General features: G+C 47.7%; 1 protein-coding gene across 1 annotated transcript in view; it reads left to right on the forward strand.

Annotated features, from left to right (window-relative positions):
- The window catches only part of LOC149349731 (uncharacterized), a 555,241-nt gene that overhangs the window by 374,959 nt on the left and 154,897 nt on the right, over positions 1 to 25,385 (forward strand). The window contains exons 12-16 of the mRNA XM_089578770.1: positions 2,986 to 3,311; positions 6,001 to 6,207; positions 6,946 to 7,207; positions 7,653 to 7,861; positions 17,501 to 17,563. Coding sequence (XP_089434896.1) covers positions 2,986 to 3,311; positions 6,001 to 6,207; positions 6,946 to 7,207; positions 7,653 to 7,861; positions 17,501 to 17,563 — 1,067 coding nt within the window. The remainder of the gene's footprint in view (positions 1 to 2,985; positions 3,312 to 6,000; positions 6,208 to 6,945; positions 7,208 to 7,652; positions 7,862 to 17,500; positions 17,564 to 25,385) is intronic.

Raw genomic sequence — 25,385 nt, forward strand, 5'->3', positions numbered from 1 at the left:
GAATAATCGATTTGCTACCCTACACGGGGGGAAATGAGTGAGGGGATAAAAAAAAATGAAAGAAAAAAGAGAGTAGCAGAAAATCAAAGTCACTATGAAAAGTCAGCTTTCGTTAAAGTCACAGCCTATCTTGCAGGCCAGAAGTTCGCAAGAAGCGGAGCAGTGCCTCGGAGGCCTTCACCACCGACGATCGCCGCGGCCAGTGGCCGAGAATCTTCATTTCCGTCAGTGGGAGCGGATAGGCTAATTTTGGGGTGTAATGTCTGCAGTACCTCTTAAAAGAAAAAAGATCAATCAGGTGGTCTTCAGGTGAATGCGCCTTAAAAGCTGAGAGAAGAACATGAACGTTCTCTAAGCCTAGCCCGAGGGAAATAGGGATGGAAACTGCAAAGAAAGAGAGCGAAGGGAAGAAAGAAAGAAAACTTGTGGCGATGGCAAACTCGGTCTTGGGCCACCTAGCTCCTTAATGCAGAAACGGGGAGCTGAGCCCCGGCTGGGGCGCCGCTCCACCGGGCTTTTATGGGCCATCGCTCACCTTCAGCGCTGGCTCACAGTCGCCGGGACTGCTGCGCGAAGCAAGCCAATAAAAACACGGAGCCGTTCGCCTAAAAAGCCCTTCGCGGCGTTGTGCGAACGAAAGTGTCCCGAAGCCGTCGCCTCACCAAACGACAGTAAAGCGCGCTGGTTACGGCCTCAAAAGCGCCTGGGACGCAGCGGGCGCCCTCTGTGGGTGCCGGCAAGCACGATCTGCGAGGCGCACCTTCGAGCCGGTTTGCGCTGGGCGCCGCTACGACTCCCTCAGCGCCAGCGGCACAGGTGCCTAGAGGAAAAAAATCAATGCTCGGTTTGCACACGCGGTTTCTGTCGTTTCGTCCTAAGCTCGTTAGATGGCGCTCGAGTCTTGTGTTGCGAAAGCTGAAAGGCAAAAGGCGACGGAAGGGGGCTGCAACGAAACGCAGAGAAGAGTGGGAGTGCAAAAAAAATGCCAGCAATACAAAGACTCCGAAAAAAAAAGGACGATGGTTCCGTAACTTAACGCCAGCAGTGTCGCCACTCAGGTTCAGGACGATGACATAACAGAAGGTACCACACACTGTACGCCACGCACTACTCGCTCAATGTGTCGATATACCAGCAAAATGTGACTAATCAACACTATGTCGTCGACTAAAAATAGAGAAGAAAAGCTTGAATAGCTAAGTTGATAGAATTGGTTGATATCTAGAGAAAGCTTAACTTTCAAACCTGGGAGTCGGAATTCGCAAAGTTTTGCAGTTTAAGGTAGCAAAAATAAGTGTTAGCGTATATGTGTCATAAAAACGTAAAAATTATCTTTAATGTAGCAGGGCAATAGTGATGGGCGGAAACAATCAAAAGGATAACGCGAATGTCAACCCGTTGATCACTTGCAGGTGGCGCGCATAATAATCACTACGATTGCTTTGACTGGTAGCGCAACTCAAATGACTGCAATTCATTCGTCAGATTGTTCACAGCCACTCTCCGATTTCATATAGCGATTCAAGAGATGCTTGTCTGCAGGACAAACAGCTTGAGTGTGCAGTGGCACAGCTTCTCTGGGGCGGCCTCTTTTTCTCTTCATGCATTCGTGTCTTATAGGAGCCAACTCAAAAGTAACTGGAAAAGTGCTACAGTGTTCCAGATATTTGAAGAAATTATATAAGCTCACAATAAGCTTTCAATATTACTCCTACGTGATCAAACATCAGTTTATACGACTTGCGCCAGTAGGCAAGAACTTCGCTTGGTTCGCTCCTAAACCGTTAATTCACGGCAGCCTAGAATTTATTCAGCTAAAATCTTAGCATCGCAACTATTCTTTCTTCTGCTCACAACGTGAGACACACGATGCAGTGTTTGAGAGGATGGTGCAGAAGGATATTTGAGTGCCTCTTAACGTCGTTGTAATTGCATTGGTTTCCAGGACTGGCGTTGTATTGATGGATACCATTACCTTTGAGCATTATACATAAATACCTTTCGTATCCTACAGGCAATGCTTTTGTTGATATTTCATATGATACCTATTGTTTAAGGCTATAAAACGGTAACTACAGCGAACAACAAAGGGTTTGCAGAGCTGGCTTCTCCTCAATAAACTTTATTATGTGGAAAAGCAAGCTTTAGGTTACAGAAACCTGACTCCGCAAAGGTTTTTGTTACCAATGCGCCTCCTTTTCTGACGTCGCGGCTGTGTGTCATGCACGACTAAACGGTTATGTCGCATGCAGCTCATAACTGCGGGCACGTATGATTTGTTAGCTTTTTTACTACCGTAAACTTTGTAAGAGTTGTTTTTTTTTTAACTCCTTCACATTGTGCACTCACGGCGATCTTCATGTTGCTCTCACTCTAATGAAATTGCGAACATACAGTCCTGTTTTTCTTTTCATAGCCTTTGCGTCAATGTGTACTGCTCCAGACAGGAGAGTAGAACACTAAGGCGCCAATAACATTTCACTTCACTTCACTTTATTACCTTAAAGACCCTCGTTAGAGGGTATTACATTAGGGGTGGGGCTGTCTTCTCTGACGGAAATGCCTGGGAATAAAAGATTAAGTGAACACAGACAAGCCCCTCAGGACACAGACAGCCCCTCAGGTTGCCGTTATGCACAATAGTGTGGTTGAAAAGAAAAGGCGAGGTTAAAGTGGCTTATAATCTCAGTAGCTGTTGCAGGAGAAAGAAGGTAATACTTGACTGGAATGTAACGCTCGCGCAGCAGTGCACAACTTCTTGCCAAAACGTTACCTACTGTAAACAAAAACAAAGTTAAGGTATTGAAAAATTCTCCCTAAATTTTGTGCTCACTGTACTCTCAATATGCGCAGCGTCTTAATGTTGTGCGTTTTCCGCTGGCCTCCGAATCAGCCGATCATCGCAACACCTTCCCGAGTTCAGCACGATGAGGCAAATGCGTAGAAGGTGCTTCCGCCATTCCCTTCCTCTCTTTTCCCCCGCAGGTTCGTACTCGCAGGAGGCGAGCGGCGTGCACTTCCACCTGTCGGCGCTGCAGATGGTGCTGCCGCCGGTGATCGTGGTGCGGCTGCTCCAGCACCGGCTGCTGGGCACCGCGCACGCGGTGCGCCGCGGGGCCCCGTCGCGCGCCAGCATTGCCTCCGAGAACCGGAGCCGCGCGGGCTCGTCGGCCGACACCGAGGAGTCGCTGCGCGAGCGGCGCCACATCGCGCTCACCGTCAACTGTGCGCCCCCTGGTCCGCCCTCCTGGACGCGAGCATCGTCCGTCGAGGAGCGCCGGGAGTCCATCCGGCACGCCGACATCAAGCAGGTGCGATAGCACCCCGCACGCACACAGGTCCAGCGTCACCACGAAGCTGAAGTGGAGCGAAGTAGACGAATTTCCAGCCGCGCAAACTTCCGCGAAACAAGTATTAGACCAGAACGCCCGTTATTATGCGCAGTACGGTATTTAATACGGTATTTAACGGTATTTAATAGGTATCCTTGCAACAAAGGGGACGGGACGAGGAGGAGTTTTTTTACATTCATTTGAGAGAAAGAGGTTATTATCTAAGGAGGGATACCGGTGACATGTTGGTTTTATGCACAAGGAGCACTGAAATGATCTTCAGCGTTCCGCATAGTTTCTTTATCGCTGCGGCTTACCGTCTGCTCTGTCGCACTGTGGACATGAGACCACAGAGCCCGCCAGGCTTGGTGCGACGCAGTGCCGGAAACACATGCAATCATCAACTAATTTTGCGTCACTGTTCATTTTTTTTCTTTTATTTTTGCCATATTTCTAGGATATAAGCCCATGGACGTGCTGCCACCTTCTTTAGCGCAAGTGGCAAAGCAGTCAATATTTGTATTTTATGATAAGCACCAAAATGTTAGTTGCACTGACGTAATGTAAGCTTAGAAGGATTAGAAGTGAGTTTCACACGGGCACATTAAGAGCAGTACTTCACTAACTTGACACATGACCTGCTCATCACCACTGTATTCTTCAAACGTGAGATGACGCAAATAACTGCACTTCTGCTATGTATCTCTATTGTGCCCATGGGGTAAGAAATTGGCGCAACTTCTGTGTGTCTCAAGCACATGCAGTTCGACTCTGTATAACTGAAAACTACGAGAAGTTCCTTATTGTACATCATCCAAAATCCATCAGCAGCACAGATAAGGTGAAGGATTACACCGCTAGCCAGCAAAGTGGAGATAACAATGCTGGAGGTCATTTTGGAGACATGCACAATTGTTGTAACGTGTTATCAAAATTCTGGTACAAAATACCGACATGTCGAACGCACCGCCCTCTCCGCAGCCGCCTATGCTAACGTCTACGTGTGATTGCTGTGCATTTGCAGTCTTTCATGAACTAGGATGATTATTTTTTCTGTCCGGTTATGTTTCTTCTTATGAACAAATAGTTCAACGTACCACATGCGAGTGCTCTACGGAGATACGAAGTGTGAGGATCCCCTCTGATATCTATTTTCCATGTTTCCAACGATCATCTGACGTCTATACAAAACGTATACTATTTTTTTTTCTCTACAGAATTTTATTAATAGTCATAAAAAAAACTACAATGCGTTCTGTGCGTGTACCTTGTACGGAATTGCGGACATTATATACAGGGTGATAGGCAGTTTACTGATTAGCTAATTACTATTAACTAGTCGAGCTTTTATTTTTTGTCTTTAAGGCACAATTTTATACGGCGGAATCGGAGGTATTTGAGATCGTAGGCTGACCCAGTTTATTTTGAAATTTCTATATCAGCATTGTGGTTCAAGATGTCTAACGTGGAATTTATGCGCGAAAAATGAGCCCGCACCGCAAAAAACGCGCAAATTGCGCCGGAAATTAGCATAGCTGCATTTAACGCCGTGGGATACAAAAAAACGGCAAAAGAATGAAGCAGCGTTTCTTGGGCGTGGGTCTGACGCGAGACTTCCCCATCTGCTTTGCTGGGAGCAAATCGCCAACCTGCGAGTCGCCAACCAGGAGTCACCAGTCGCCAAATCGCCAACCAGGAACGCAGCAAACGTCCTATGTAGCGTGCGTCTGCATGACTACGGCGTTTCAAATGGACTAATCGCTAGCCCCTGACAAGAAACGCTACGAGTCAGGTGCGCGTCTCTTGACTGAGAATGCGGGCGTTTTTTTTTTTTTTTCGTGACTGAGAGCCTCCCAGCTTGCACTGGGGCTATAAAACTTTCGGCACATGTCGCGCGTCTGTTTTGTTACTAAGTCGTCTCGCGTGCGTAATTCCATGTTCGATATCTCAAAACACAATGCCGAGTTAGAAATTTAAAAAAAAATGAGTTCACCTACGATGTTGAAGGCCTCCTATTTCTCAGTATATTATTGTGCCCCAAGGCTAAGAATTTTAACAGTTCATTAATTATGATAGTTTATTAATAGTCTATTAATTGTAATAGTTAACTAATAAAATCGTACGTGGCTGCTCATTACCTAGTATCGTATATCTACTCATACCTAGTATCATTTAGATAGTACCAATACCGTTAGTGCACTCATTAATTACCAACGAGTTCAAGAACCCCAGGTGGTCGAAATTTCCGGAGCCCTTCACTACGGCGGCTCTCATAGCCTGAGTTGCTTTGGGACGTTAAACCTCAACAAAACAAACAAACTAATTAACAAACTAACTGTGTCTTGAGACAGGACAAGCGCCTGTCTTGCCCCCTGTATGTGTTGCGCTAAAAAGATTTCCGCCTTGAAAACATGAACTGACTAGCCCCCAAGCAAACGCTGCTGAAATTTTGTCATCGCATGTATGCGCATCAAAAATGTATGAAATAGTAATAGTTTAAGGCGTAGTGCCTCACCCTTCAATCAGTTAACTGATTATTTCGCTCTGGTCTCCTCCGTGCTATAAGTCATGATCCAGGTTGCCGTTCGCACACTGCGGCCAATATGTGCACTTGCCCAGCGCCACACATACGCCGCGGGTGCATTTTCAGGCGCGCCCTCCCCTGCAGGTGACAGTGGTGGCTCCGGACGGCGGCCCCGAGCCCTCGCCGGCTTCTTCTCCGGCCGGGCGGCGGACCTTCAAGTTCTCGAGCCTCAAGAAGCGCGCGAGCAAGGCGCCGACCGCCAGCCAGGACCAGCCCTCGCGGACGACCAGCGAGGCCGACATTGCGGCTTTCCAGAAGGAGCTACAGAATCTGCCAAACTTCGAGACGCTGGTCAGCGTTCCCCCATCTTTGTTCCTCTAATATGTTTAGAAGAATATGCCAAGGTGGAGAAGTGAATTGTTGTTTTTCAACTTCGAAGCTTCTGTGAAAGCTGTCAGGCTTTCCTTGTAGCCGTATGGCTGCGCTTGGGTGGATGCTAACCAGTAATTACTGCCTTGTTAGGTCTTTGTTCCTGCCCGAGTAATGATTCGTCAATCTGGCTCGAACAGCAACGCCCTCACGGCGACTGTGGGTTTGAATTCCTTTAAAATGTAGAAACTATATTGTTAAAGTGTAAGAGCCAGAATGCGTGCAATATGTCACAGCTGACGGTTTATACAAAAAAAAAAAGAAAGGTTGAGGGAGGCACGTGTGTATGTGTCGCTATCTTTGAAACCTATCCTTCTTAACAACGTTGAATGGTCTACGTTCGTGATTTTCTTCTCCTTTATCTAGTCAATAAGATGGCGATGACCATAACAATTTGTAGCGTGATCGAAATACTCCGCTGTGCAGAAATACCGCCTTACGAATTACTTTGCCGAAATTAGCGGCAGAACGGTGAGATGCATGTTCCAAAAAACGTGCAGTAAACATTTCCTTTTGTCTGCACAACACTCGCAACATCTGCTTCCAACCTTCCCAAACTCTTGACGCCGAACCCAAGGCGAATGCTTCGCGTCCTCTCTCCTCTGCCGTACTCTGAAAACACTGTCGTACATGGGAGGTTCCTGACGTCGTCGGGCGCAGGCGGGCTCCAGCGACGCCTTCCCGGACGGCGGTGCCGGCGGGCTGGACGGGGCAGGCTACGCGCGGCCGCGCTCCTGCTCTGTGCCGCGCGTCACCTTCGAGGCGGCCTCGCTGCAGCTGCCCCACGGACACGGCCCGCTCATCCGCAGCGCCACCACGGAGGGGGCCTACACGGGTTCATCGGCGAGCAAGCCCGCCGCAGCCGCCGCGCCTCCGCCCACCGTCTCCGTCCCGCAGCCCGTCCAGCAGTCCCTTTTGTCGGGTGCGCCCCCACGTTTTCTTTTTCACGTGCAACGGGAAAAACAAACTGCACGCACACTTCGGTTTTTTGCAACCTTCCCTTGCACTGTTAAAATCATCACCTTCGTCGTTTGTAGTTTGTAAAACAAAAGGGGAAAGAATCGAATGTGCTTTCTGCACGCTGTTATAAATTCTACGTGCCGGTGCACCTCAATACACCCTACAGGGAGCGTCAACACACTTGAAGTGAGTAACGTGGCCATAATAGTTATGAAAGAAGGCTTTCGTAGCCTCGTTCTCAGCCCACACGCGTCGGCGGGGGGCACATCGTTAGGTAAGCCTCGGCACCTTACGCTGTTGGACTGCAGGGCCCATTGAGACAAATGCGCGTCTTACAACGCACCTTACCTTAGTGCGATTTCGCGCAACCCATTGTCGATTGCACGCCTGGGCTTGCGGGTGCGCAGCGTGCGAGGCGGTGGCTCCGGCACACGGTCCCCTGTGCGAGCTGCCTGGCGCGCACCTGATCATCCTGAAGCTGCTCTACGAGTGGACCTGCATTTGCCCCGGCGACCTGCGCATTCGAGAGTTCCGAGACTTCGTCAACAGGCTCGCGTGCATGGGCGACGCCTACAAGGAGTGGGCCGATGAGCTGCGCAGGATCGCTGACCTCAAGGTGAGCGACCGCTCGTTCTTAGAGGCTTCAGAGAGAGATGCGATTAGTGGCATTTTAAAAGCAGATGATTTAACAGAAAAGAGGGGCGCAGGAATGGGAAGATGTAAACATTTTCTAGTTCAGCGATTAAAGAGTTAAACTGCATTGACCTCAGCGTACGGTTATACGGTTGATACTCCTTTGCCTTCAAAGTGAAGCAAGCCACTAGTTTCCCAGTTCTATTTATGCGCCTGGTTGCTGCCTCGTGAATTACCGAAAACCAAGATTACGCAGGTGGATACTCCAATTAGAGGATCTTGCCTTGTGTATATTTCTTGTCTATATTTTACTTGCCAACTCTTACCAAGCAAATATTGCATATTTTCGCGATATAACAGGCGAGGCCCCCGCATTTCTAGTCAAGTGATTGAGTGCCGTCTGGAGGCTATATGGAACCAGGTTTGATGTTTGTCTGTCTTACGTCAGGGGTCATTTTCAGAGATTACTGTCAGCAGCATTCAAAAATGCGCTTTTGGAGCAAATTCATATCATCTCCGTTATGTCGTACGCCTTTAGTGGGGGTTGTCAGAAGGCAGGCAGGCGAGTCGTTTTAATTCGCGAATTGTTTATTCAAAATGTCCCTGTTAACCTTTGAACTATTACAATTGCGCCATCATGGTATTAGTGTAGCTGACCGTTTGCAATGGGCATATCGTCTTTTAGAACTTTGAAAACATGATTCTCCACGGCACTTCATCAGGAATAATTGTGTTCCTTATGGCGTGTTAAACCAGAACCGAGCGATCGAAGAGCACACGTGGAGACACAGTCCCCAGCATGCGTGCTCGCTCGTTGACATTCGTGCCACGTGCACGCTTCTGTCTCCCCTGGACTGGAGCGGAGCAGCAGGTCGGCGTCTTTTGCTGCCCCGTGGAGGTAATACGCAGCGGGCGGCGGATCATGTGAGCTCAAGCAGTCGTTATAATCACCCCCATGGCGGCGCGGTTGCAGACGCAGAAAATCGTCTCGCCGCTCCCACCCGCGGCCTACATCGCCAAATGAGTAACACCGCTACTGGTGGCGCTACTATACCCGAGAAGCACCCTTTTTACCCACAAGAGCCTTTAAAAAGAATTTACAGCAACGTTCGCTGAATGTGGCACAAGTTTCAGCATCAGCTGATGCTATGAAATTCGGTAATGCGATGTGGTTAGGATTACTATGACTATTTTATGTGACACCACTTAAGCTGCTATAAAATGAAATTCACAGCAACGTTCCTCATTTAATTCATTTCGTTACTTTGGAAGCAAAAATGGCCACATCAATAGACGTTTTACGATGACAACCGCATCACGCTTCCAGTGCGGAGGATTTTTGATGCGAAAAGCGACCCCACCACATTAGCCAACAGTTCGTGGCCTTTTTGACGAGTTCACTGGACACGGACTTGCCTCCCGGCAGCGTTTTAGGCAATTTGATGTGGAAGTGCCTTTAACAGTCTAACGCATCCAGGGGCTTTATTCTATAAGCTGTCCATTTTAAAATGGTCATTTTGCGTCCGTCTGGTCCTCTGTCAGTGGTCACTCAGATACACCCGCGGCTTTCAGGCGTCTGTGGGAAGCGACCCAACCGGATTTCAACATTGGCTGGCATTGACTGTGACATGCAGCCACTGGTGCGGTGCATGGCAGCGCTCTGAAACAGCAGTCGACTGGACCTCCCCACTGGCTGCCAATGGCTGTGATATGCAGCCAACGATGAGGTCCGGTCTCAAACTACCCAATGGCTGGGTCGCTTTCCACAGACGTTTGAAGGCGCGGGTATATCTGATTGACCAACCACAGAGGACGAGACAGACGTGAACTGTCCATTTTAAAATGGAAGCTTATGCAATATGGTCCCTGATCTCTTACAAGCTCCGTTTTTAAAAGTTAACGTGTGTGCAGCGCACACTTCAGATAAAAAAGAAAAACGTCTGAGGGCACTTAAGTCTGCTTATGTGGAGGAATGCTAAATCATGTTTTTTTTCAGGAAAGGAAAAGGCGCAGTAGCTCTCACACCTCAACTGCACCTTAAAGCATGCAACTGAAGGTGCATATGTAATCGGTCCGAACCCCTGTCGCAAGCTAGCCCCCAACTTGACTAAAACATGTAAGCTATATGCAAAGAGATATGCTATTACACCAACCGGAACGCTGTACGACGGACGGTTGCTCAAAATTTGATGCGAATGTAGTCGGCAATGCTGCCACCACATTGAGGTCAACCAGTGATGACATCGCTGAGATTTGATCTACCCTTCATGGATTAGGGTTTGGGTGTAGGGAGGTGGGTGGGAACTTGGTATGACGTCACATTAGATCGCTGTCACGAGACTTGATGTGACGTCACATTACACCGTTGTCAAGTGACCTGGCATGAGGTCACGTTAAACCGTTGTCACGTGACTTGGTATGATGTTACCTACATCCTAGTCACGTGACTTGGAATGACGTCATACTCATATGATGTAATCAGTGATTATACTAATTTGTCTCTGCGTTACTTAATCATATTAATTAGTACTAATTAGGCGTGTTAACTTTAATTAGTTGTGTGACTCCATCATCTTCATCACGTGACTCGTCGACTCTTAGCGTCACATGGTGTCTTTTCTTGCGGACATGACCTTGAGAGTGAGCCGTCTAATGTTTTCGCATCAATAGAAATTTATATGACGTTGATCAAATGTTTAGAGGAATCCCCCAAGGTGGAGTAGGTTTGTAATAAGGGAGTAATTACTCACTGCGAATTGCACGGTCGAATGAGCGTTGACCCAAGCTATTGGCGTGTACTTTTTCCAAACGCAAGTACGTCCTCTTAGACGGCCTCCTCTTAGCGAGTTTGCAAAGACCAGGCCGATAATTCCACGATGTCGTGTAGTTACCAGGTCGATGACTTGGTCGATGAAACGGTCGTGACTTCGAAACCCCGCCATCGAGGCTACGAAAGAACCGCAGCAAAGCGGAGGCTTTTTTAAATTTCGGATCATTTCACAGAAGCAAGGAGGCAGACAACAAGAATGAATAAGAAAACAGGAAGAAGCTACGTCATCAGCCCTATGAAACTCCGGTTAGTTCCAGTTTCAACTATTTCAGTGCACCTGGCGACTGGAGGAGTGATGCAACGATTCCTGCGCATGCAGGCAGCGCGAGAAGCTGCGACGGTGGTTGCATTGTCTGAGGCCCCGCCTATCGAAACTGCTCGATTTTCCCCCGGTGGTGGTTGGAATTCCGCTCGGAGATGAAGTTTTTTATGCTGGATACCGTTGCCATTACGACTGCACGACGCTCCAGTTCGCTTCTATTTTGCCGCCATGGAGGAAGGACAGAATTTATGAGAGGCCGTTTAGTCACGTGTTTCAATCTCCAGCACCTCGAGACCATGATCACCCAGATTATGCGCATGGTGGGACGCATCACGGGCCGCAAACACGGGCTAAAATCACCACACCACCACTACCAGCACCTCAGCCTGACTGCCGCTACAGCAGAGCAAAGGCCTCTCCCCTATCTCTCCAATTAATGCTGTCCTGTGCCAGCTGCGGCTACCCTATCCCAGCAAACTTCTTAATCTCATCCCACCTATCTTTCTGCCTCCCCCTGCTACGCTTGCCTTCTATTGGAATCGAGTCCGTTACCCTTAATGACAATTGGTTATCTTGCCTTCGCACTGCATGCCCTGCCCAAGCTCATATCTTCTTCAGACAGCTAGGCTATGGGACCAAGCATGGGACCAGCGTCGCCCAGTGGAACAAGCAAGGGCAGCGGCCGTCAGCACATGAGCCCTAGACTGACGACCCAACCCGCCTGCGGCAACTGTTCTCAGTCTCAATGTTTTCACTGCCACATTACCGTTACTGAACTGTCATCATCCAGCATCGCGGCCACAAGAGCGCTAGATAACTGCGGGCACTACACACGTGCAGAAACAAAAGAGGCTTCAGTACGTGCTTGGCGAGAACAATTAGAGCATGCAGTGATGATTAACACTCCTATTCTCGACTGAGTTCTAGCAGTCTGCTTTTGCTTGCACCAATCTCTCAATACATGATGTGTCTGCTGTTGAAGCTAAGTGAAAGAAAAGGGAGCAGGACAGAGTTTAGTCGACCGTAACAAGTAACATAAGAAGAAAGCCAGCATGTGTTGCCAGTTTTAGACAAACAACTATTGAGAAGGTAGAGCCAATCATCGTCTTCCAGGACGAAATAATTACCTGAGAATAAACTACTGGCAGTTGGAACTTTTCAGCTCGAGGCTTTCATGTCTTTAAGTCTTCCAAATTTATTATTTTATCACGATAATGTTGTAAATTGCGTCTTTCACTCAGAGACTGGCCTCTGCAGCGCGCACGAACGGTCACCATGAGACAGAAATGAAGAAAATCACTCGTCACACTCGGTACTGGGAGATGACCTGCAGCAATCGCAAGCGTGCGGTGCTTATGCCCGGCTTCACTGCAGCGTACCGTCAAAAAGCCTTCGACGCCGATGCCATCGATGGCGTCACTGCACGTAGAAGCCGTTGATGCGTTCATTCGCATTAAGCTAGAATGACCCGGCGTATCTGAAAGAAAAGAACAGCTGAGTTTTCGGGGTGATTCGCACCATCTTTCTGCGTCAGCCAGGCCGCGTTCACTGGTGAACGGACACCCCGTTTCCGCGAAGATGACCGATGCGGGGTCATTCAGCGACCGCGCTCGACTCACGGCGCGGCTGGAGACCGTGGTCACGTCGCTCGAAACCGACCGTGCTTGTGAGATGTTTTTGCTTCTTCCATTTAGCGACAGAGGCCGCAGCTTGGAGGTTTCTCTCGCGGTCTTGAGCGCCGCCCGCGTGACAAATGGCCGTCAGGCCTGCACACGGCCTTGACCTCTGAGCCCCTGCGGTCTTAAAGCGAGCGTCTTTCGAGAAGACCTGAGCGCATGGTTTCACCGGGCACACAGCTTGCGTCACGTTCCCGGCACGGTGTTGCCTCACACGGCGGGCAGTTGACGCCACCTCTGTGAAAACAAGGCGCGAAAGTGAAAGGCTTCAGCCGGCCTCACATCTGCGACCTGCGCAGGGAAGAAAAATGAAGAACGAAACGAAGTTTTCCCAAGATGCGCTGCACTTTTTCCATTAGTCTGTAAGTTTCGGCCGTGTTCATTGGCTATTTTTTTTCCCAGACGGTGCTCTCACTTCTACAGTTTCTCTCGTTACGGCTGGTAAGCAAATAATCTCTAAGGGCGGGTCTACCACTGCAGCCCACTTTTGCAGATGGGCAGATTAATTGCAACAATTGCGGTAATTGGAGTATCGTTTTCTTCTTTATTTTCTTTTAAACTCATGAGTATCCTGTGAAGCGCTCGGCCATTGTAAGTGATTGGAGTATTTTCAAGATGAGATCGGCGCAATTAATCGAGAAAGTCTTAGAGTGCAGCCCAATGCACACCTTAGACGTTCCGAGAGTTGAACCGCCTTAATGAGCCCATTACTGAGGATGCTGCTGGCCTTAGCGACTTGTAGCCGAGCGCTGCGTCCCACACAACCGAAATAACAAAATCACATTTTATAGCGCTTACTTAGACGCAAGGGACAAAAGAACACATACGCACAGGACAGACGCTAGTCTTCAAATGCCGTTTATTGAAAAAAAGAAAGCATGGAATATAACTCTTCTCAAGGGGCTGAAAATCACACGCGCGCAGTAGTGGTATCACGCTTAAGGTACGATATCTCTTTTTTACATAGACTGGCAGATGGAGAGCTGACACAGTTTTGTCCTTCTTTATATGGACACAAGGCTTCAAAAATTTATCCTTCTGATTGCGTTTTCATCGTGGCTAGTACGCATGTCTCCTGAAAGATAGGTGAATAAGGTATAGGGTCAGGGTCGTGAGGTTATCGTTCGATAAAACGTCGTTTGCTGTGATCAGTTATATTCCCTCACCCTATTACCTGGCGACCCTGACCCTATACCCTGTTCACCTATCTTTCAGGAAACGTGCGTACTAGCCACGATGAAAACGCAATGAGAACTACAAATTTTTGAGCCTTGTGTGTAGATAAAGAAGCATAAAACTGTGATCACCACTCTATCTGTCAGTCTATCTAAAAAAAGAGATATCGTACCTTAAGCGTGGCACCACTACTGCGGATGTGAGATTTTCAGCAACTTGAGAAGAGTTATATTCCAATTTTTTTCCCCAATAAACGGCAGTTGAAGACGAGCGTCCTACCTGTGCGTATGTGTTCTTTTGACTCTTGTATCCAAATATGCGCTAGCAAATATAATTTCGAATGCCTTCCAACTAGCCCAAGTTTCCGCCTTAAAATGAAATAGCAAAGGCGACCGATGCACGGCTGGCATCAGGCGACGCTGTGTTGCTTGACAACGATCTATAGCGGCGCAGAATTCTGGGTAGCTGCAGAGGACGCTGTCGCGCTGTTTCTATGCATCGTACATCCGTTCAATAAACCCGCCGCGACCGGGTACAACTGCTAATTCGCAGGTATTAATTTCGGCTTCCAAATTCATGCCCGGTGCCTATAGCTGAGTCGACAGCCCATAAAATATTGATTTCCTCTCTGACATCATTCTTCGCAATAGCTTATTTCTATCTATTTCTTTTTATTGAGTGTCTTTTGTTATATTAATTTTCCTCACTGTGCTCCAAGGTTATAGGAAGCATTGACGGTGGTCGTCAACAAATTCTCAGGCATTAACGACCAAAAAGTGATTAAAAAGGGCATGACAATGAAATAAAATGAGCTATAACAAACAATATGTCGTCGCGGAAAGGCAGGGAAGGCAAGGGTAGGAGATTTATTGCCCCCGTGGGTTTTAGCTTCAGCGCACGTAAAACGGGAAGTGATGGCGGAGGGGAAAGGCCCGAAATCAATTTCGGTCGCCGGGTACGTGTACGCGGCTTTACGACGTGCCTTTGCGCTTCGCTCTGCCTTTGAGACCTAGTAAAGCGAACTCACTTTGGCCAAAAAATTGCATTTCCAATTGAATCATAATATGAAATAATATAAAGCTTGCCAGGCAGACGTCATCACAAATGCGCGCTTAGAGTCGGCTGCTCAGAGTGCGTGAGATCTCACTTACGCAGCTGCCACTGTGGTCGATGCTCGCGGACGAAAAAAAAAAGTGCCCTTTAGCTTTGAACGTTTTGGTACTGCAGCGAAAGCACTCAAATTTCGACGATGTTTTTTTTTTCAGTCCTGATTATGTACTCTGCTATTTTTTTCTTGTTTGGGTGACTTTTTCCCTCTCTTGTCTATCCAAACCACTTTAGTGATTGCATTTCTAATGAGCTCATTCAGGCATGGTTGAGGGGTGTTCTCATGTTCTGCATAACGCAGCGAATATTCCTGGCGACAATATATGTTTTAATCGTAATTGTTTAAATGGACGGTAGCGCCTTTGTTGTGTCGTCAAGGCACCGCTTGCTTTCTGTGCTTCAGTACGTGCTTACTCCTTCCCATCAGCGCCTATAACGATCTGACGCACACGTAAAATCAGGACTCCCGCGCCGACTTCCTGCCGACTTCCGACTTCCTGCATCTGCAATGTCTATGCCATCCAGTGCCTCTTCAGTGAGAGCCGCATTCAAGAACAGCTATGAGTGTCGCTTGGGACAATCCATCCGTCTCAACTGTGGCAACTGTGGCTCAGTGAAAACTATATGCTGCACATTTTGTTGAACGCTCACTTTATATATTGTTACGCGCTTAAAATTGAGAACCTAACGTAAATCCCCTCGCATTGAAGTCTGTTTTAGATTCGTTGTTCTGCCGTTTGCAGCAGCAATGTGCATTTGACTTTTTGTTTGCATAAACCAAACACGTTGGGCTTATGGACAAACTTTAGAATCTTTCTTACCCCCCCCCCTCCTCCCCCCCATCCCGGGAAATGTAACCACATGTTTTTGCGCACTTCCTTCTTTTCAGCTGTTTCTACTTCCTTCTGCAACCGTGTTTTCCTCCCTAAATCCCCTCACCAGCAAAAGGTAGCAGCATATCAGCTGTTTTAATACATCAGCTATGATTTGCTTGTTTTGATCGTTTTTTTTTCTCTTATTCAGTTTCTCTCTCCCTACCATAGTTGTAAGAAGTCCCGCGTGTCATGGGACGCAGGCGTTTCCCCATATAGATGCAAACTCTAGTTTATGGTTCTTGGTTTCCCAATCATCACAACTGCCTAATGCAGTCGCATTCGCCCAGAAAATGATGATGTAATGCGAACAGTGATTATCGTGCCAGTGCTAATATTTAACGCATCGCCTTGTCAGGGAATTCAACATTAATTGGTGCGCATTCAACGAGTATTCCCGCCAGTTAAACGAGCAGCAGCCTCTGAACAGTGGGTAAGACTACCCATCTTGTCCTCTGTCAATACTCCACTCGATGCAGACGGCTCTCTAGTCTTCGTAAACGCACGCAGAAAATTCCACAACAGCGCTATACAGGGTGGTGTCAGCGGTCAAGCTGTCACCTAGAAAGTGGTTGCTTGGAACCCGGGCATTGCACTGCGCCGAGGGGTCAGAATCCCTGTTGACACTGCTAGAGGAGTCGCAGAGCTGCACAAGTGTTCTACATTAGGTGCGGTCCATTGGAGCGGGGAGCGCCCTGTGCCGCGTCAATCTCGAGGAACTGGCCGGAGCCACCACTGGTCTTAGATGCTTTTTTCCTCTTGATTTCTTCTCCTGACGAGATGTACGCACAGACTGCGTCTCACACCAGCTGGCTCACAGTAACGCACAGGAAAGGCAGGCGCTGGAGCGGCGCCGTCTCGCCAACTGCGTGATCACGGAATGTCAGCCAGTCGACGCTCGATCGAAGCCTGTCAGCGCTGCGAACGGAGAAGTCTACTCCGAGCAAGTGTCCAACGAGTGTGACCGAAACGGGAATGCTTATACGCGTCCATCCTTTTAAGAGTCGATACCCCTGGGAAATTCAACACTTTTCCGCGCACGCTAAAGTGTGCTTCAAATTTCCAGCCGACTTTGAAACTAAATAATTCCATTTCTTTCTTTTGTCATAAATCTTACGTCATTCAAAATAGACCTTATGCTTGGTTATCGTTTTTTCCAGGTTCGACGTTTAGAAAAGAGAAGTATTAAAGCGATAGTGTCGAGGTTATTTCACATTCAGCGGATAATGCACTTCGGATTCCTACCCGACGCGGTGGCTCTGTGGCTTTGGTGTTCGACTACTGATCTGAAGGTCGCGGGTTCGATCCCGACTTCGGCGGATGCATTTCGATGAAGGCGAAAGACACAAGTTCTCCGATGTTGGGCTATGTAATCCCACGATAAATAGCCCCAAGTGACCTGCATAAATTAATCCGGAGCCCTCCATTACGGCGTTCCTAATAGCTCTTGTGTCGTTTCGTGGCGTTAAGTTTCCCGGAAGTGAGACATCGCTTCTCGACCGTTTCATAAGAAATGAAAAAGAACCTTTAGTGGGGAAGATACAGACATATTCATAAGTGCGTTTTTAACTCACGATGTATTGCACTGCTTGCATAAAGTGCGCAAAAAAAGTAAATATTCAAGCTGAAAAAAGCGCGTGTCGTAACTCAGCGCGCAGAATAAAACATCACTGAGTTCCATTTGTATTCTTCCATCCAGGAGCTGGAGAAGGACGACGTCAAACCTGACGATCTGGAAGCCATCCACGATGAGTACAGCAAGGTGAGTTTCGATCTGTTTCGTTTACTTGATCGCCACGCTGTCGACGGATTCTTTTCTGGCCTTGCTGTCACCGTGCCGCTTCCACGGGCATTATATTTTTAGGGGTGGCGCCTTTACGTGCTGCAGCCTGTACTGGTGCGCACGCAAGTAAACGCGCATGCGTTCCAAGCGCAATTACGCACTCCTCAGCAGGAATCGAGAAACATTTTGTGCCAACTTGAAACAGCACCAGTGATCACTGACAGCAGGGATATTTCATATACCTCCTAATCTCAATGAAGCGCCGCGTAATAGGGTTATACAACGCTCGCGACAATGTTGCCTTGTATTATTGCCACCGGCGGAGCATGCAAGTCCTCTCATATCACCGCAAATTTCAGGCGGTGCGTTCACGTGACTGCGCCGCAATAAAAAAAAAATGTTTCCCCACTCACCTGCATCCCGGTGACTTTTGCCGCCAATAGTACCTTCCACTCATAGCCAAGCTTAAGCATGAGTATTACAATTTTGACTGCACATTCTCCACCAACTAAGCGTTTGGTGCACGCGTGAGATGCTGCCGATAGGATGATACCCTTTCGATTGATGCGTGCGATTCAAAGACGCCCCTCGTCTTCTTCCGACGTGAGGCGGTGCATCTGAAACAGCCTGCGTCGGCAAACCTACGCCGCGGCTCTCGATGCACTTCGCATGGTGTAGATAACTTTTTCCGCTTTCTATAGTTGTTACCGCAGCCGACAACGACCCAGTGATAGCCGGGCGACCTTGAGTCCCAATTCGTAATAAGGGAGGAATTAATCGTTGGCGTCCACCCAAGTACAGCCATAAGGCTACAAGGGAAAGCTATGCAGCTTTCACAGAAACTTCGTAGTTAAAGAAAAATTCGTCCTGGTCCGGGGTTCGAACCAGGGACCATCACTTCACCCGAGCGGTCACTCTCGCAATTGAGTAATTACTCCCTTATTACAATGAGCAATTACTCCCTAATTACAAATATACTCCATCTTGGGGCACTACTACTACTAGGCATTTGACCAAGTCTTCAGTCCTCACCCACGCTACTGGACAATTATAAAAAAACTGATGACACCAGTGAAACCCATCGCTCCGCGAAGGGATCCCTCTCGAATCTGAAGCGTTTAAGGGTAGACGCGGCTTTCAACAAACATTTTTAATGCGTAGCATATTGCAATCACTCAGTTCAGCCCTTGGACGCGGCCGGGCAGCCACCAAACCACGTGACGTGACGTCACGTGGTGACGTCACGTCGCCAAACCACGTGAAAAAAAGAAAAGAAAAGAAAAGAAAAGAAAAGAAAAGAAAAGGAAACGGCTGAGCGTAGTGGCGGTTGCCACCGCCCCGTTTCAAAGGGGGCGCTCCTATCCATCCATCCATCCATCCATACGTCACGGAGGAAAAGCTGCTGAGAAAATCGAGTGCCGCCAAGCAATACCTCGCGCAAAAAGACCGCGCAATATGCAACGCATTCTTGGCTTAACCAAGCTAAGCCTGGGCATCTTTTTTTCATTTTGTGATGTATTTGTATAAAATTTTTCTGGCACATTAGAAATAATTTCCTGACTACTCTCACAAAGTTTAAGTGTTATAACTCCGGAAAATTGTTTTATAATAAATATTTTTTCTCTAAATCTTTTTAAAATGCTGCAGAGTTAACAAAATGTGGCAGAAGGCTTGTGCTTTCCTACTAGCATGCTACTGGTCAAGACTTTCTTAGATTTTTTTTTCGCGAAGCACACAATTTTGAAATGCAATATTCATTGGCATATTTGGAGAACAAAATTTTATGCAAGGAATTGAAAATAATTACTTTGATAAATATAGAATGCCTTAGCCTGCACTGTGATGATAGGAGTACAGCAAAACAAACGGGATCAAAATAGATAAAACAATCTGGAAGAAATCTTCTCCGCAAGGTGAGTATCTAGGCAGAAAACCGCAACGAAGAAAACTGTCCATTGTTCGAGAGCTTCTCCACAATGCAGAACCGCCGCGGTCCATGAAACAATTCTTTCTTATAGTATTCTTGTTCGATTTCAGCTATGAAACTTGGGGTAAGCATAAAAAACGGAGCGTATAAGCGGATGCAACAAGTGTAAAAAAAAAAAGGAGATCTTTTAGGATTTCAAAGCCGCGTCGCCCCTTAAGTATTTATCTCTCTGCAACTCCAAGGGTTGCAGAGAGATTGAAGCCGGCTGGTGCGTACCCGAGAAAAACAGAACGCATGTATGAGGGCGCAAGAAGAAATTACACCGGTGTTTTGTTTTATTTGTTTGCTCTTTACTGTGTGCCATGGTGCGGTTGCCTTTTTAGCTACGGGTTATGTGTGGAGTACACGGGGTATGTAACAAGTTCAAAATCAATACCTTATTTGCGTTCCCGTCTCGTAGAAGTGACCATCTCATTTTCTCACTTGTTCACACAACTGCATCCAACTGCTCAAATTTTTTTCTGTCCATAGAAACTGCTTTACTCTGCAGTTTCTACGCTATTACAGCGTATTCGCATACTGAGTTCCACGCTGACGTGGCAGCTGCGTATTAGCGCTGCTTACGAAGTTCAATGGGCGAAGATGCTCCCACGTGTTCCACTGTGCACTGAGAGTCGCCCTGACAACTTCGATCTCGACAATCTCATATGACTACCCTCACCGGCCATCGACCAGTCATAGGGAAGTCGTAATCATGGAGAGGGTCACAATCTTCAACGTCGTTTGCGCGCTTCAGCTTCCCGGCACAAATTAAAGGACAGATGTTGCTCTGGGGCCAAACCCGCATCTGTGTGGTTGAATAGACACCAGGGATTGAACACTGTGTGATTTAGCAACTCTTACCTTATATTTGGTGTCCCAGCTAAAAGGTTTAAACCATTTTTTCAAAAACTGCAGCGTCTTACCGCGATAGCGTTGAAGGCCCAGTTGTCCAGAAAATCTGGTGTCGGCGTTGTGCGCGAAAAATCACGAGCATATGACTGGCAGGTGGTGCCCAGATAGCAACCCAGGAGGCAGGTTGGCCACCTAGGTCACGTGACCTCGTGACATCATCACAACCTGCCCCCCGGATGGTGGGCAAACTGCCCAGAGTGGCAGGTGGAAGTTGAATTAATGGTTGGTCGCTCCAATTTGGGTCGCACAAGGCCCACCGGTGGCAGCACCTGCCATCCCGGGGCAGTGGCGCATCGCTTGACCGCTGCACCACTGCGCCAGAAGTGGCACGAGGAGTCCCAGGGGTCTAGGAATGTAGAGAATAACCTCCTGCAGAATAAGGGAATTAACCCATTACGCTATCCCATTTTTTTTTGTAAGACTGCCTTGTTAATTCAGCAGTTAAAGCTACGTATCTAGATTTTGAACCACTCGCTTTATAAACGAAATGTCAAACTAATTGCACAGAGCGCACTGCGCATGTGCGCGCTTACCGGAGCGACCAAGCCGCCATCTTAGCTGTAGGCCTTCGCGACAGCCCGCTTTCCCTCGCGCTTTGAATGGCATTAGATTCGCTCGCAGTAGCTTTCCTTTGCGGTTTTATCGCATTCTGCTAAAGGAACCAGAGGCAGGCGCAGCTCTGAGAGGGTTAGCAGCCGCCACAATGCGGGGAGGTGGTGGCCCGCGGCAGGGTAGCTGCACCTGTCACTCGAACCTTTGGGCTTGAAATCGTTCGGGCGACGATCAAAACGCGCTTGTCCTCAGTTTCACGCGATTTGCTAGAAAAGCATTCCTACACATGGCGACACAAGCGTTTTCACGTCTTCAGACGAGATTTCCTGAGTACCAATCCAGGCAGTTGGCCACGATCACGAAACGTTTTTTTTTCATTTTACTATTTCTTCGTTTCAAAGTCAAAGTCAAAGTGTTTATTTAGACAACTCAATGGTACAGTTGCCTAGGGCGCAGACTAAAAGGCAAAAGGATGCCTGACAAAGAGTCCACGCCCTTCTTGCTCCCATTCGAGAGCACAAGACATTCAGCGAGTAAAATAGACATAAAAACGAAATGGAAATACAGAAAGTATTGGTTAACAGTGAACTGAAGTAATTTCATCTTAAACATTTATCTACAGTTGGAGAAGTACTATGAGAGACAACAGAATAAAAAAGAAAAAAAGAAGTGGTTATGCCTGGAGTGACAACAGATACATGGTGATGCAATTTTTGAAAGCTTTCAATGATTTGCTTTCTTGAATAATGTTTACAGCAGGATGGTGATCGTTTAAAAAACTGGAAATTCTGTAGCTAAGTTTCTGGGCGCCGTAGTTAGTACGTATTTTTTCCTTATTATAACTTATGTGCCGTATGTTGTAGCTGTGTGGTTTCGTGAGATACTTATGACAAAAGGCGGCAGGATCAGAATGCATTTGTTGGTAAGTGGCTAACGCTATCTTTTTGTTTATAACATTCCACAGTGTAAGCAATTGGTGTTTCCTAAACAATGGGGCAGTGTGGCTAAGGTATGGTGCATTATCCATTAGTCGCAGAAATTTCTTTTGTAATAAGTATATGTTTTCTATGCTTGTTTTAGGTGCTGTGCCCCAAACAAGAAGACAATAGTGGAAACGCGAATGTACCAGTGTGTAGTATAGTTGTTTCTTTAGCCACATAGGCAAAAGGTCCTTTAATTTATACATGATACCAATGGACCTAGAGATACCTGTGCGAACTTTTTCAATGTGAGGGGACCAGTCGAGATGTTCGTGAAATATGACGCCAAGAAATTTAGTTTGTGCTCCTTTACGTACAAAAAAAGTAGAAAGCACCACGCACTTGATTTTTTTTGCTTTTTATTATAAAAACAGCCAAAATATACCGAATAAGCAGAGCTTAAACGTCATGTTTTACCGAGTTGTCATATTGTACAGAACGAGCCCCACTTTGAAGCAGAACAGGCATAATTCTGGATAACCATGGAAAGTTGTACTTTCCGCAACTCGAAATGAGTGTTGAGAAATGAGAGAAATGCAGTCAGCTGGACAAGTCGTAAAGCACTGGTTAACCTTGTGTTCTTCGAGTCTGTGTGTTGTGGCCACGGAGAAAGCCATTTGGCTACCGTTTCTGCTTTTCGCGGCGTCGCCGTCGCCATTGCCGTCGCCGTTGTCCGTTGTAACCAGCAGTGGACACCCTTTAAGCTGCGAAAGCAAAGGAGCGGGAGCTTGGAAAGGAAAGGCTAAAAGCGCAACCTCCTCCCCTCCTTGGCAACCGGCGCGCCACTGGGGGGCGAAGCTATGCATAGCAACCGTGACGTCACACAGCGGTAGAACGAGCGCGCGCGCGTCGGTGGTGGCAGCTGCCCGCCGCTTCTTCGCCAGACGTCTCGTTGCAGTCGAGTGAGTGAGACGCGTGGCTCCGAAGCGGCCCAGTGATTCCGCGCCAAGCGGTTCGGGGAACTGGCAGTGGGTTGACACAACGCTTTCGCCAAGCACACTTTATAATTTTCAAAGCGTCTTAGGTATTTTTTTAGGAAAGGAAATGCGCAGTATCTGTCACACATCTCGGGGGACACCTGAACCAGAGGGAAGGCATATAACTGCACTCTTGGAACAGTGGACACCTCAATCATGCTTTAAGCTACGTGGCGGTAGTGACAGATGTGCGCTGCATGCTTTGGCATTGGCAAGGTTGTTCCAGAAACGTTGCCACCTGCCAGGGTGGCATGGTGGGTGGGGACTTTAATGTAGATATAAAGACAAGCGGGAATTTCTTTCCACTTATGCGGGAGAACAACCCGTTCTTCTCGCTCGTAACGGCTCCCACAGCTGCGACAACCTCGCGAAATACTTGCGCAGACTTCGTCTTTGAGAACAGGCATTGGTGCAGCAAGTCGAGCATATATCCATTTCTCCGTCCACAAAGCTTCCTTTTTGACAATCAAAAACTGTTAGTGGAGTGTTTCCTGAAGAAGGAATATGTGTGAAAAATAACAAGTTGTCTGTAATTGTACGCACATGTCTTGCTCGAATTCTTTGCCTCAATCTATCGAAAAGCTGAAACAGCTGATGAGCTGCGCTCAAATTTCGCATTAGGAAGTAACGTAATCGTCGTTTTTTTCGTGGCCATGTCCAGCGCCGGGTCCCATCGTCCATTAATGTATATGCTTTCAGCGTGATCCTAATATATCGATAGATCAGCTCTATTTGGCTGCATGGGCGAATCCACACTGAGCATATCAGGAAATTCGTGAAGGACTGGTTAGCTCTGTGTTGTTGAGTCGGTGCGTTGTAGCCACGGGGCAGCCAGAATGTGCCAGCCTCTTGACCGTGCCCACGAACGAGTTATGGGTCTATCTCAGCGACTGCCTGCGACCCGATGCACAGATCTAAGTACCGATAGATCACAGTGAGAATTCCGGACAAGCCGTGAAACACTGGTTAGACTTATGCTTAGTCACTGCTTGTTGCCACGAGGCTAGCAATGCGCGGCAGTGCCAAAGGTCCTCTTCTCCAGCTTCTTGTTGGTAATGCCCTCGGAGGGGGCCGTGCGTCCATTTGAGCATATGTTTACAGGTTCACCTTGCGTTCTTGTAGCCTCGGGCCCATAACAGTAAAACTGAAGAAATACACAAAAAGCTCCAATAAATGTCAGAGGACGCCTGCACCGAACCGGAGGTTATTGCAGGCAAAATCAATTGAAAATAAAAGAAAAGGTGCAAACGCCCAAGAGAAAATTTAGGCACACCCAACTGGAAGAAAAAAGTGACACAAATGATGGCCGGGAAAAGGTGGTTTAGTTTGTAAGGCAGAGACACCAAATGGTTTAACAATTAAGATGTAAGAAAAGAAACATGGCTGTATCCAGCATGCCCAGGAGCTGCAGTTATGATCGCAAATGACTAGGAGGAGGGAAGGTGCGTGGAGCTGTGGAAGGAAAGAAAAACCGAGAAAAGACGAGGAAAGAACAGATGAACGGGCCGCAGAAAGCGGAAAGGGTATATAAAAAACTGAAGGAAACAGAAAAGTGAACCAGAATAAATAAGGAAAAAAAATTGGAAGAAGCTTAAGCTTCGCCTTTAAAAGTGAAATGTGACAGCGTGTTGCAGCGCTGCCAGGGAGTCCACAGACCGCCATCGCCCGTTCGGCTCTACGCCTTGCCCGTTGGAAACAGCTGTGAACGCAACGCATTGAGGAGAGGAAATCAGTAATTGTCTCACATCTCGTTGGACACCTGAACCCCGCCGTAAGGAAAGGGACGTAGGAAGGAGGTGCCGTAATAAAGGAAACGAAAATTGGATTTCGGGAAAAGAAGTTACAGTAACTGTCTCACACATCTCGGTGGACACCCGCAGCCCCGATTATAGGTCGCCGTTTCGAATTCCTGCCGCAAGCTCTATAACTAGCGAGTTTACGCTGCTCGAAACGCTCAATGGTATTACACCATCTGGAACATTCTGCGGCGAACGGTTGGCATGATACTTTTCTCCGACGCATGGTGCCGGCAGCTACAACTACGACGCCGACGGCTCTTCGACCGAGCGAGCTGTATACGCTGGTGCGTGAACGACTATGTGTGGGATACTTAAAAGAGCATCATAGAACTACACAGATAAGAAGTCGCGCTCATATTCTCAACCACAACATATCGCATTAACAGCTGTCGCTCAATATCGCGTTGACACGTGGTGACCATCAGGTCATTTGTTGTTTTTTTAACCTAAACCCCAGAGTAAGATCTATGCGGGTTGTGAGGCATCACACGCGAACGTGGAGTTCTAGCCTTCGGGCGCAAGGATGCAGATGAGCAGTGGAGGTAGAAATTAAAAGATGGCCGGTGCACTCACGCGTGCTTTACACATGATGGTGCAGGGGCGCCAGTATAT

This window comes from Amblyomma mixtum, chromosome 3 (genome assembly GCF_055824585.1).
Source record: "Amblyomma mixtum isolate Tamu chromosome 3, ASM5582458v1, whole genome shotgun sequence".
Classification (NCBI taxonomy): domain Eukaryota; kingdom Metazoa; phylum Arthropoda; class Arachnida; order Ixodida; family Ixodidae; genus Amblyomma; species Amblyomma mixtum.